Source organism: Lissotriton vulgaris, unplaced genomic scaffold (genome assembly GCF_964263255.1).
Source record: "Lissotriton vulgaris unplaced genomic scaffold, aLisVul1.2 SCAFFOLD_271, whole genome shotgun sequence".
NCBI classification, from domain to species: Eukaryota; Metazoa; Chordata; class Amphibia; order Caudata; family Salamandridae; genus Lissotriton; species Lissotriton vulgaris.
This window is the reverse complement of record NW_028242776.1, coordinates 659,522-674,139: the sequence shown is the minus strand read 5'-3', so window position 1 is coordinate 674,139 and position 14,618 is coordinate 659,522. Positions and strand designations below refer to the sequence as shown.

The window sequence follows — 14,618 nt, the reverse complement described above, 5'->3', positions numbered from 1 at the left end:
GAATGCTGTGCTCCGAGCCAGACTTTGGTGCCACAACACAGCGAGAGCTCATAACAGTCTTTCGCACCCTTACCCGGCACACCACACTGCTTCCCTACTAAGTGAAAACAATACTCGACGGTTAGTACACTTCGGCGAATGCTGCACACCCAGTACAGCAGCCAATCAGGTAACTGTCCCCTTGTGGTATCCTTATCTCCACAAGCCATCTGCAACACTATTTAAATACCATGGCTTGTTTAAACTGTTGAAATAGGTAAGTTCAGTCAGCATAGATAACAAAACGGTACACTATCTAGTGTATTTGTAGCTTTTAGCAACAGCTTTATTCTTTAAGGTATGACTGGAGAATAACTCTAAAAAATGCAGCAATGAGCAACAAACCTGGAATCAACTAACATACCAGCCATAAGGTCGCTGAACGCAAAAATCACAGTTTAGGTGAAAACGGCCATTCATCTAACACTCTATGAGCAACTAGCGCAGCAGAAAAACAAGATGATGTTGAATAAATGTTTTTCTGATGTTTATTTTTTTCTACATGGGAGTTAATGTCTCGGAGTGTACTTATAAGACTTCGCGAAATGGTGGACATGGTATATAGAGCCTGTCATTTTCAACGCCAATAGCTCTAACTTTCAAAAGTGGGAGATCGATTGCATTGCAAATGCTTGTTTTATTATAGTATTGCTACTTTCTTAATGTCTATATCAAATAAGCATTTTACTTTCCCCTCCAAAATCTTCGGCAAGTGCCTTTGTATGGTCTTCATTGGTAAACTGATCAGGTTTCAGCTCATGTTCTAAAACCAGAGAGTAAATGAACCAACGATAAGGAAGAAAAAAAAAATCCTTTCATTTTTTTTTCTCTTTTATTCTTATTTTTGTATCCCTTCTCTTTCCCTAACTGGACACACTGTATACATTATCCTATTCTAATCATTAATCTATAGACAAGATTATAGTTCCTCATCATAATTTAACCCACTGGGTATTCTGCAATCCAGACCAATGATATATTTAATTTCCAATTCCCTCAGTGCTTTTACTTGTGGGTACCGCATCCATCACAAAATAGTTCATTTGTTCAGGGTCTTTCTGATGAACTACTTAACAGAGGCGGCCCATATGGTATCTATGACCCCCATTTGTGATTGCTTCCATTTTTTGCTAGACTCTGCTATGCACTGGCAATGTGGTGATACCCACATATCTTAAATACAATATTATATATATATATATATATATATATATATATATATATATATATATATATATATATATATATATATATATATATATATATATATATATATATATATATATATATAGTAAAAAAACTGAATCCATGCAAATGTTGTGAATTTTTAGCATCATTTTAAATAATCAGAGAAACAATTCATACCAACCTTGCGGACTTGGAATAATTTCCCATCACTGCACAGATCACAGAAACGAGGCAGGAGCATCTGTTCCACAGTATCTCGGCTCATCATGGAAGTCATTTTACAAATAATCTAACACAAAACAAAATAAAACAGAAGATTACGCACAAGGATTATGCGTTTTATCTATGTTTTTTCAACAGTTTTTTAATGTTATTTTTTGGTCTGTTTAAATGTTGCTTAGACTTTTTAAAGGAAAGTTAAAGTTAAAAAAGTTACTTAACCTGTAACTAGAATTAGTGAGCGACATAATTCAGAGATTCACATTAATATTTTGCATCATCATGCCGGGAATAATTTACAGATTTTAGATCACAACATTAAATAAATCTATATGATAAACAGTCTAGCAAAGTCATTTGGGCATTTAGTTCTGCCTCAAAGCTGAATAAGCCGGTTTACCACTGCTGACCACCAACCATTAATATCATCACAGTTGGTGCAATCGTTTCCAAAGAGGATCAACCCTAGACCAATGACCCAATTCAACAGTATTCAACAAATGTAATTATATTAAGGCACCTCACAAACCCAATAACATCCATGTCATATTAGTACTACAGGTTACTGACATTAGCACACTCATATTTTACCTTTTACCTCTTGTAAGAAATTGGGTTGTTGGATGACTGAGGTGTCAAGGTTGGTCAAGCAGAAACTATAATTCTTGTCAACACGAGGCATAAGCCAACCCTAAATTAACCTGGTAGATAAATTACAACAGCACAGGTGCACCACAATTTTTAAACATTTAGTTCACAAGTTTCAATAAATCACGGATAGTGTGGCTCCTCATTTTCATTTCTTTATTTTAATTCAAGGGAAATGAAGCACCATACAGCTATACAGCCGACGCGTTTTGTACCATACAAAGGGGACTTCTTCAGGGCTTATATAAGTATTTCGAAGTTCCAAGCGAAGATAATAGATGTTGGCTTGGACAAAGTGGCGCCGCAGAGCGAGTGACCGATGATCAAATAGAGTTGAAGTCAGAGCCTCCAAATAGATATATCTGGTCACTATGGTTGTAAGTTCACTGATGGATAAAAAGGGTCCTGGGCCTCAATGACACATATGACAGGACTTCGATCTAACCGTAAATCTATGCAGTAGTAAACTTCAAAAGCACATCCTCTGTGATTGAATATGATGGAGAAAGTACCCCAATCGGTATTTGATAAGACCGAGCAGCCAAAGACTTCCAGCAGTATCCACAGCGCTTCCTCCGGCTCAGAGTACTTTGTCCATCATATTCAAACACAGAGTTTTTGGTTTTGAAGTTTACTACTGCATAGATTTACGGTTAGATCGAAGTCCTGTCATATATGTCATTAAGGCCCAGGATGAAGGGTGTTACCCAGAAACAGGTCCCAGGATGCTTGTTTCGGGTTCAGGAAAGACCTGGCATGGCAGTTCGGGCTGGACTGTTCCCATGAGGCACAGGGTCAAGACGGATTTGCATATAGCGGGGTCTGAACTGAGGTGGCATAGTGAGCTAAAGAATGATGATGGATTCAACCCAGATCTGTGACTGGGGGTGAATGTCTGAAATGTTTCAGCGCTCCGTCCATCATTTCCTTGTGTTTGCCAAGTTTCTAAAAGTAGAATTTAAAAAATTGCAATTTACAATCTGACTTCACCTTAAGTTAGGATTTTTCATTAAAATTTAAAAGACACCCAACGTGAATGACATACCTACTCCCATTTGGAAATTACAGTTTAATAAATGTAATAAGGTAACTACAATGCTATCCTATGGAACAGGTAGGTCATGCAGTAATGAAAAACTGATTTAAGAGTTTTTTACTACTAGGACATGTCAAACTAAAACGTGCGTGCCCTACTTATTACATACACTTCTCTACCCTCTGGCTGTCCAGGGCCTACCCTAGGGGTGACTTATATGTATCAAAAAGGAAGGTTTAGGTCTGGCAAAAGGTTTACTTTGCTAGGTCTAAATGATAGTTTAAACCTGTAAATAGAGGCTGCAATGGCAGGCCTTGGACATGCTTAAAATGCTACGCAAGTGGTTGGCACAATAGTTGCGGTTGGCCCACTAGTAGCAGTGCCACTTCCCTAGGAGCATACAAGTAAATTAAATATGCCAATTGAGTATAAGCCAACTCTACCATGTTTTAAGGGGAGAGTGTAAGGCCTTTAGATTTGGGTAGCAGTGGAAAAGTGCATAGAATCCTAAAGCGAGTTAAAACTAAATCAGCAACAGGAGTGTTGAAGGAACAAAATTAGGGGGGAACCCGCAAGGATGCCAGGTCTAACACCTCTTTATTATTTTTTTTTAACATAGGAGGGTGTATTTAAGATTTATTCTGTGAAAGACACTTGCGCCGAAAGCACCTAAATAAACTAACCAAACTTTCTTTTGTAATTATGTTTTTGTTTTACAAATTCTATTATCCTAGAGCTTCCATCACTTTTTTTTTAAAAAAAGGAGAACACCGCAACATCATCTTTTTCCTTTCTTCTATGTTATCACATAAACTAGCCTGTTTCATGTTCCAATTCCATGCTTTCAATTCTTAGGCTGTCTGGCTATCTAGAGCATTTTGGTATCGGCATCTGCATTTCCATTCACTTACGTATCTCCCCATTTTGAGTGTCTCTACACTGTTAATTTGTGCTTTATTATGTTGATGCAGTTCTCAATCTGAAAAACACCAGGAAGGGAGACTATGAACAAACTGCATCATCAAACAAGCATTTGCAATGCAATAAGCCTCAAATTACTAAAAGTTTAAGCTATTGCTGTTGCAAACAATAATGCAACGCCAATAGCTCAAACTTTCAGTAATGTGAGACCTATTGCATTGCAAATGCTTGTTTGCTTTTGTTGTGCACAATTCATAGCGGATGAAACATGCATATCTACATGCGTCTAAGTGAGATCCTGGACGGTGAGAGGTATACACTCCTGTGTAATCGCGGCACCCGCGCTTTACGCCAGTGCCGCGATTATACCAAAAGTAAGAAATAGGTGTTTTTTCTATTTCTTTACCTTTGGTATAATCGCGGCACCCTCGCTTTACTTATAACATTAAAAGTAAAGCGCGGGTGCTGAGATTACACCAAAAGTAAAGAAATAGGAAAAATAATCTATTTCTTTACCTTTGGTATAATCGGGGCACCAAGTGTGTAATAGATACCAATAGGCCGTGGGCGGAGCAATACACACACCTTTGGCCAATAGCGTGCAGTCTTTCATTAAAAGACGCCCACTAAGGCCAATGGGGTAGCTGAAATTCCTAGGTCAGCTCAGATTCCCTGTTTCTCACCCACAAAATGTCTTGTGCTGCACGAGCACTGCTAGGCGCGAGACCTAAAAACAGAGCAAAGATCAAGGTGAATCCCCCAGCCTTCAGAAAGACGTTTATTTTTTCTAAAACAGATACACAGGTGCTCTGTGTGACTATTGATGAGGTAGCAGTAGTGGATGGAGCTCGTATGGTGTTTTTCCAAAGAAAGGAGGGCTACAAAATTATTTAAGGTAATAGAAATCTCTCTTCAGATGCTTTCAGGCAGATGACAAACAATTTGGGAAGGAGAGAGAGAAAGAGCAGACGGAAGAATGAGGTTGCATGTAACAATTCCATCTCCAAGTGGTTTGCTATAATATTTATAATTCTTAGACTTGTAAGCACACCCCCTAGCAAAGAGTAATGGGAAGGCCAAGAGACCATAGAACTAGGAATAAAGTTAAAAAAAAGAATTCAGAAGCTTTCAGAAGGATAAGATAACAGACCGGCTAGCAAAGCTGCTGTGCAATAAGAGTCAGGACGCTAGTATTTACAAAGGTTTGATCGGTTTCCCGGGATCAACTCTGCAAATGTAATCTAATATCTGTGAAGCAGTACCTGCTGTCGCTAACACTGAATGGTCCTTTACCATTCTAATAAAGCAGAAGAAAAACATTTTGGCATGAAAAACTTGGCAAACTCTTCTGAAAGGCTGGAGACTTCCTAAATAATGCAATGGCTCAGGACAACGAAAAACATGCATTCTGCTCACTTGTCTACTTTACCTGAACGATGCAGACTTAAGTCTACAAATCACTTCAAAAATTAAAATAAAAGGCCCAACCAATTCCTAAAGTACTATATTTGACCTTTAGAGGAGACCAATTTCTTATACACGGTCAAGGGTTATGTAAAAAAAACAATGCTTGAACTTGTTATTGACTTTAGGTCAAGTTTGGGTTTAATTTAATAAATTATAAAGCGCCCGAATCACCCGAAGGATTATCTCCATTCTAGAGCAGTACAAGTACAGATCCAGCAGAGTTAATCAGCAAAAAGTTCAGTATTAAGGATTTTCCTAGAAATCAAAAGATAAATACATCTTCAAAGAGTGAGAGGCAGTTGATTCCATAACAGAGGGGCTATTTATGAAAAGGCTTTACCTCCTATACGGGATTTCTTGAAGTGAGGAATGGTAAGGAGACATTTCTCTCCAGAGTTTAGGACCCTGCCTGACTGCTAGGGGACAAGCTTCTCAGCTAAGTAACTTGGTCCTTTGCCATTTAAGGCTTTATGTACTGTGCAGAAAACTTTGAACTTAATTCTCTGACGAATGGGCAGCCAATTAAGTTGTTGCAGGAGTGGGAGGAAGGCCGTTCTAGGGGGTATATTTGAGACAAGCCGCACCGCCATATTCTGTATTACAGTAGTTTCTTTAGTAATGACTCATTAGCTGCGAACAAAAGAGCGTTACAATAGTCCAGACTACTGCGGACCAGTGCCTGAACCATGGTTTTACATATAGCTAATGGAAAGAGGGGGAATACTCTATGCAAACAACGCATCATACGGAAGCAGGTCCCAGAGGTACCCACAACTTGGTCCTTCATAGACAGGGTCTGACCTAAATACACACCTACGTTTTTTACACTCCTCTTAGGGATAGGGGCTGTGCCCAAAAACACCGGCCACCAATCAGTGGACCGGAGTATATTGGCATTACCAAAGAGCATAATCTCAGTCTTTTCAGCATTTAGCTGGAGGTAGTTATCCGTCATCCATGACGAAATACCTTTCATGCCAATTGCCCTCCATAAAACGAGATTTTATGGTTAGGGAACTTTAATCAAAGCATAAGAGAAGTTGGGTATAATCCGCATAAGAAATGGGAACAAAACCAAATTCTCTCACAATCTTTGCAAGGGGGGACCACATACATGTTGAACAGCTTAGTGCTCAGACAACATCTCTTTAAGAATGACCAGTGATCACATACTTAAACCCACAATACATCTGCACACATAGTATTTCGTTCCTCATTGAATACAGTTGTGTCTGTTTGTGCCTGTGAATTAAAGTACAAAATTATTTTTAGAACCAACTAGCTACCACCTACTTTCCACACACAGGGGAGGTCAATGGCTCATATGAATCTACAATCAGACAAGCTGCAAACAGTAATGTTGGGTTAAAGTATGAACAGATGACTATGTTGCCACCTTAAAAATATCAGTGGGAGGTTGCGAAGGATAACTAAGCATATTTTTTGCATGTTGAATATGCCAAAGTTGTCTGTCTGTGCTTGCATAGAAAACATGAATGCACAGTACAGTTATCTGACAATGCCCGCTTTAGAAAGGTGTGCTGGTTCAAATAAGACAAACAACCGCTGTGCCTAAAGCCCGCTCTGGGTTATTACATTAGTACTCACTTCGATTTCCAGTGAATGCAGAGATCTTTGTGATCTGTTTGGAGGATTTTTCAAAAAGGTTGGAGGTTGAATAGCTTGACTGACGTTAAAAGTTAGATGATCTTTGGGGGGAGTCGCAGATGTGTATGCAAGACCACTTTGTCTTTATGGTCCTGAACAAAAGGAATTTCATGAAGAGCACCTGGAGTACCCAAAGAAACAACTGATACCAAGAATACAACTTTCTCTTTCCACGCATGTGGTGAACTGAAATTCAGTGGTTCAAAAGGTGTATCCATAAGTCTGGTTAAGCAAATGTTGAAATCCCATGTAGGCCCACAGGATGCTCTAGATTGGATGAATGCTTTAATGACTGGGATATACCAAGCATTACCTAACTGAATAGACGTGTAGGATAGGACTGCCTCCTTAAGAGAATATAGATAACGGACAATACTCAATAAAGTTGCAGTGAGTGGATCTACAGAGGAACATTTACAGTAAAGAAGACAGTGTTTCCAAGTAAAGAAGAAAGTGTTTCCAATTTGCTGTATGGACAGTTTGTGTTGTGGGTGTTGTCTTCTTTTAAGAGTAAGTACACATTCTGAAGGAAGGTTAAGATATTCACAATCAACAACTTAGGAGGTGAATGTCAGGTTCATTATTACGAATTGGAGAATTAAATTTGCATGTTCGTTGTTAACCTATTTAAGCATGCCTTGAGCTTGCAGTGAAGTTGTATGGCATATCTAGCAACTAAGTGCACCAGGACCTCTCCACCATTGTTGGTGCAACTAAAATCATTGTCAAGCGTGCTAGTCATTGCTTTTTAGCAACTCCAAGGACAAGTGGTAGAGGCAAAAAAGTGAAAATAAATATCCCTGATTAGTTAATCAACTGTATATGTGCCCCAGCTGTGAAAGAAAAAGTTGGGAATTTTGGGAATGAGAGCGCATAAGGTAGTGTGGGTGAGAGTGAAGGAGTGGTAGAGAGAAGGAGCACGAGAGAGAGAAAGAGGGAGTGTGAGAATTAGTGAAAGAGTATATGTGGTTTTGAGTTTGTTCTCTTACTGTTCCTACTAAGCAAGTCTGCAAATTCATAGTCTATTCTAGGCAGGAGTTCATTGAGAAGGTGGGTATGGAATTGAAGAGCCAGTGCCACATATGTCTGCACCTCGTGAAACGAGTGAGGACCTCCCTGCTTCTGAATATAGTCACAATGTTTGTGAACAGCATAACATTCTTGCCATGTAAGTGCAGTTTAAATGGTAGTCAAGGACAAAAACACGGATTGTAATCCCAACACATTGATGTAGTGCATGGGTACTCACAAACTTTCTCTCAGGGGCCAAATTTACAGTTTGGTTTGTGTCCGAGGGCCGCATCGGTGGGGGGGCAGGGTCAGTGGGGGAGGTGGGGGGGCAGGGTCAGTGGGGGAGGGGGAGGGGCTAGAGCAACAACATAAAACTGGCCATGAGGTTGATCATAGGTCCCTGCAGCGGACGCCTTCGTCCACTGAGCCGTCCCGGCATACACACATCTCTCTCGGTCTCCCTCCCTCTCTCTAGCTCTCTCTCCCTCTCACCCTCCCTCTCTCCTGTCTTCCTCTGTCTCACTCCGACTGTTTCACTCCCTCTCTCTCACTCCCTCTCCGTCCCCCTCCCTTTCCCTCCCTCTCACTCACTCTGTCTCACCCCCTTTCCCTCCCTTTCCCTCCCTCTCCGTCTCCTTCCCTTTCCCTCCCTCTCACTCCCTCCCTCTCTGTCTCCATCTCACTCTCACTCCCTCTCCCTCCCTGTCCGTCTCACTCCCTCTCCGTCTCACTCACTCCCTCTCCCTCCCTCTCCCACTCATTCACTCTCACTCTCTCCCTCTCTCTCACTCGCTCACTCCCTCCCTCTCACTCCCTCTCCGTCCCCCTCCCTTTCCCTCCCTCTCACTCCCTCTCCGTCCCCCTCCCTTTCCATCCCTCTCCGTCTACTTCCCTTTCCCTCCCTCTCACTCCCTCCCTCTCCCTCTCACTCACTCACTCCCTCTCATTCACTCTCTCCCTCTCACTCACTCCCTCTCTCTCTCCCTCCCTCCCTCCCACTCCCTCCCTCTCACTCACTCACTCCCTCCCTCTCACTCCCTCTCACTCACTCCCTCACTCCCTCTCATTCACTCCCTCTCCGTCTCACTCACTCCCTCTCCCTCTCTCTCCCACTCATTCACTCTCACTCTCTCCCTCTCTCTCACTCGCTCACTCCCTCCCTCTCACTCCCTCCCTCTCACTCCCTCCCTCTCACTCTAGCTCACTCTCACTCTAGCTCACTCTCACTCACCCCCTCTCACTCACTCACCCCCTCTCACTCACTCACTCCCACTCACTCACTCACTCCCACTCACTCACTCACTCCCACTCACTCACTCACTCCATCCCTCCCACTCACTCCCTCTCACTCACTCCATCCCTCTCACTCACTCCATCCCTCTCACTCACTCACTCCATCCCTCTCACTCACTCACTCCATCCCTCTCACTCACTCCATCCCTCTCACTCACTCCATCCCTCTCACTCACTCCATCCCTCTCACTCACTCCCTCTCACTCACTCCCTCCCTCTCACTCACTCACTCACTCCCTCTCTCTCTCTCTCTCTCTCTCTCTCTCTCTCTCCCTCCCTCTCCCTCCCTCCCACTCCCTTCCTCCCTCCCCCTCCCTCACTCACTCCCTCCCCCTCTCACTCACTCCCCCTCTCACTCACTCCCCCTCTCACTCCTTCTGTCTCACTCACTCCCTCTCCCTCCCTCTCACTCCCTCTCACTCACTCACTCACTCCCTCTCATTCACTCCCTCTCCGTCTCACTCACTCCCTCCCTCTCCCACTCATTCACTCTCACTCTCTCCCTCTCTCTCCCTCCCTCTCACTCCCTCCCATTCACTCACTCCCTCCCATTCACTCACTCCCTCTCATTCACTCCCTCTCCGTCTCACTCACTCCCTCCCTCTCCCTCCCTCTCCCACTCATTCACTCTCACTCCCTCCCTCTCACTCCCTCACTCTCACTCACTCCCTCACTCTCGCTCACTCCCTCACTCTCGCTCACTCACTCACTCCCACTCACTCACTCCCACTCACTCCATCCCTCCCACTCACTCCCTCCCTCCCACTCACTCCCTCCCTCCCACTCCCTCCCTCTCCCTCCCTCTCACTCCCTCCCTCTCACTCCCTCCCATTCACTCCCTCCCATTCACTCCCTCCCTCTCACTCTCGCTCACTCACTCACTCACTCACTCACTCACTCACTCACTCACTCACTCACTCACTCACTCACTCACTCACTCACTCACTACTCCCACTCACTCACTCACTCCCACTCACTCACTCCCACTCACTCACTCCACTCACTCACTCCCACTCACTCCCTCCCTCTCACCCTCTCACTCACTCACTCACTCACTCCCTCTCACTCACTCACTCCATCCTCTCACTCACTCCATCCCTCTCACTCACTCCATCCCTCTCACTCACTCCATCCCTCTCACTCACTCCATCCCTCTCACTCCCTCCCTCTCTCTCACTCACTCTCTCTCATTCACTCACTCTCTCTCTCATTCACTCACTCACTCCCCACTCACTCACTCACTCACTCCCACTCACTCCATCCCTCCCACTCACTCCATCCATCCCTCCCACTCACTCCATCCCTCCCACTCCATCCCTCCACTCACTCCATCCCTCTCACTCACTCCATCCCTCTCACTCACTCCATCCCTCTCACTCACTCCATCCCTCTCACTCACTCCATCCCTCTCACTCACTCACTCCATCCCTCCCTCTCACTCACTCCCTCTCACTCACTCATTCACTCTCTCTCACTCCCTCTCACTCTCCCACTCACTCCCTCTCACGTACTCCCTCCCACTCTCTCCCTCACTCACTCCCTCCCTCTCAACCCCTCTCTCTCTCCCTCTCACACTCTCCCTCTCACTCCCACTCACTCACTCCCACTCATTTACTCATTCTTTCTCACTCCCTCTGTCACTCACTCCCTCTCAGTCACTCACTCCCTCTCACTCACTCCCTCACTCCCTCTCACTCACTCCCTCCCACTCCTTCCCTCCTTCCCCCTCACTCACTCACTCACTCTCACTCTCTCTCTCCCTCTCCGTCCCCCTCCCTCCCACTCCCTCTGTCACCTCACCCTGCCTGTGCGCCAGCCGGGGCACACACACACAGCCGCGAGCACTTCACAGGTCATTAAAAGACCATTTGCATGTTAATGATGCCTTTGTATTTCACCTCTCCTTAGGCCCCTGCAGCTTTACTCTGGCCATTACTAGGATCGCCCGGCCGTCAGCTCCCACAGAGCAGCAGAGTCTCTCGCGCTTCTGCAGACACTTAAAAAAAAAACTCGGGAAACACAGTTATGATGTCTCGGGGGTCCGCGGGCCGCCAGGAAAGGCTTGCCGGGCCGCCACTGGCCCGCGGGCCGTACTATGAGTACCCCTGATGTAGTGGATTTGTCTTGTTATGCTAATTTCTCCTAGTCTCTGAAATGTTACATATGGGCCTCCCAACCTTGAAGGGAAAGTTTGTGGTGAGTGTGACGGAGACTGGAAATAGCAAGCCGCTATTGTGAAATTGTGTATGTCTACCATATCAGCCAGTGCTTTAGCAGAGGCGACAACCAAACTAGAATGGATTCTCCCAATCCTCAGATGCTTGCACTTACCAAGTCACCAAACTCGCAAAGGGCATATTTGAAGTGTAAATTAAGGACTAACTCTACGCAACGTCATCCCTATTCTCAATGTGAGAGATTGTGGAGTCTAGAAAAGTGATACCAGTCTCCGAAAAGCTGCTTTCCTTTCCAGTTAGGAAGGCTTGAGCTACTTAGTATGTACAATGTAGTGGATTTGTCTTGTTATGCTAATTTCTCCTAGTCTCTGAAATGTTACATATGGGCCTCCCAACCTTGAAGGGAAAGTTTGTGGTGAGTGTGACGGAGACTGGAAATAGCAAGCCGCTATTGTGAAATTGTGTATGTCTACCATATCAGCCAGTGCTTTAGCAGAGGCGACAACCAAACTAGAATGGATTCTCCCAATCCTCAGATGCTTGCACTTACCAAGTCACCAAACTCGCAAAGGGCATATTTGAAGTGTAAATTAAGGACTAACTCTACGCAACGTCATCCCTATTCTCAATGTGAGAGATTGTTGAGTCTAGAAAAGTGATACCAGTCTCCGAAAAGCTGCTTTCCTTTCCAGTTAGGAAGGCTTGAGCTACTTAGGTACTGCATGTTAAACTAAAATAATTGTTGGATCTGGGGGAGTGTGGCAGGTGGGATTTCAGGACCTTGATGGTAAACCCTTATTGGTGAAGTCAAGAAAATGTTTTCTGTGTACAAGACCAAATTGCTGAGCTGTATTTTCCTTTGCTAACCAACTGTCCATGTAAAGGTAAAAAGAAGCTCCCTGGGAGTGGAGGTTAGCCTCCACCAGGTAAGGTTTATTCAGCATCTCATTACATGATCGGCAGCACAGGCAGGAACCTTCAACTGCCCTACAATGCTGGAATATACATTTCAAACATCTACCACATTCTAATTCTAAATAAGGAACACAGAGCAATAGAACCCAACACATCTCCCCCGTACAATATGTAAAGAATGACTGCCTATAAATAATCACTGATAACTAAATAATCGCTCTGCAAAAAAGAAAAAAACGATTCTACATGTATATACAAACATCAAGTTTAGTCTTAAAAATTGCTATTCAATTCAAAATATAATCCTGTAACTTTAATGAAAGACTTGTATTCATGCACAATTTCATTCAAAGTAACCTCAGAAACTACCATAGGTTTCGGCTCAAAACCTACAGGATTATGTTGTATTCAAACAATAGATACTTGATCCTTGTTCCAACACTTTCAAATCAACCAATATTACTGAATATTTATTTACACAAACCACCTCGTTAGATATTGAAAATCGGGAAGATTTGTTTTTACTCTCCTGAATGGAACTTTCACCCTCACATAATGTTCTTCCTTAACATTAAGTGCTCTGCTCTCAGTTCAATCTAAACCATTCACTATTGATAACTATGTTTTCTTTAATTCACTGCTACTTGAATGCTATAATGAAGTAGTAATGTGCTTAATACCCAAATTAAATAGAACAATCTGAAACTCCTAAGCAGTAAACTGAGGGGAATTATCTATGACAATCTCCACGGAATCCCCTCTCAGAAGAACTTTCTCAAAACATCCTCCACCACATAAGAGGTCATTTTTATTCAAAAAGCCATTTCCAACCACCCAGAATAATAAACTACCACAATGACATACTTAACATGCCCATTGCTTACCACCAAAGGACCAATTATGTCAATATCCAATTTAGAAAATGCATTCTCAGGAACAGCAATCATAGGACTGGATATTGTAACCTCTGTTATATCCTATGCAAAACATGATTTTCATTCCAGCATATATGGAAAGGGGCGACCATTCGGTCCCCCCGAACGTATGGTGGAGTACCACGATCCCCCCGGGAAGCCATCTTGGGCGGGAGGCGAGTCTCGGCTGGTATGCCCGAAGCGGCGTAGCCGGGGCGCGCCTTTTCCCGCCCTGGAGTGGGTTGTCCTAGACACTGACGCGACCGGCCACGCCCTCAGAGGCAGGCGGGGGCGGGTTTACGCCCGCCCTGAAGACGGATAAAAGGAGCAACAAGCCAAGAAAGCATCCTCTTGTTCCTGTGCTCTGAAGCTGCACCTCCCCGCTGCACGTGAGCTCGAGACGGAACGAAGAGCCAATTTTGAGCGTTGTAATCTTTTCTTTTGTCTTACAGATATCCCGTCTGAGAATGCCCAAGAAAGTCGGAAAGCGGGTCGGTACCGATCAGATGCTCCGCATGCTCATGAAGGAGGTAGCCGATTTGAAGAAGCAGATGGCGGCTAAGAACGGGGAGGGAGGACCGAAACGGCCTTTGCCGGGAGTAGTCCCCGGTGGGAGAGGCAAGAGGTCCAGAAGGGGGGCGCTTGGGGGGGAAACCCCGGTTCCCGATACCCCACTTGAGGAGCCAACCCCGGTGCCGAAAGAGGGGAATCCGATCCCCGTGGTGGTCACCCCCGTGACCGGGGATGATATGCCTCCCGAGTTAGCGGCACAATTGGCAGCGTGGTTGGGAAAAGATAGCGAGGGCACCACGGCTGACGACGCCCGGGCAGTGATGAGACAACTGCGGGAATCTAGGGAGGCTGTGAAGGCACCATCTTCTGTTACCCCGCCGGTTCCGGCGGCGGAAAATGCAACAGGCCCAGGTTCGGCGGCAAATGCAGCTTCTGGTTCAGGTAAGCGGCCATTGCCGATCGCGGGGGAGGGGTCCGTACCTTCACGAAGGGAGAAGGTGGCTCAGCATGTTCCACTGGAAATTAAGGAAAAGATTTGGGCAAATAAGTATGTTAATATTTTTTCTTTGCTTACCGACCATTACGAGATGGAGCATGTTTAGAGCCAAA

At 44.5% G+C, this 14,618-nt stretch overlaps 1 protein-coding gene across 2 annotated transcripts in view; it reads right to left on the bottom strand.

Moving 5' to 3' along the window:
* Positions 1-14,618, bottom strand: part of LOC147668845 (serine/threonine-protein phosphatase 4 regulatory subunit 1-like) — a 365,836-nt gene that overhangs the window by 151,748 nt on the left and 199,470 nt on the right. For both annotated transcript variants that reach the window (XM_086948406.1, XM_086948404.1), the window contains one exon: positions 1,409-1,516. In XM_086948406.1, coding sequence (XP_086804532.1) covers positions 1,409-1,516 — 108 coding nt within the window. The remainder of the gene's footprint in view (positions 1-1,408; positions 1,517-14,618) is intronic.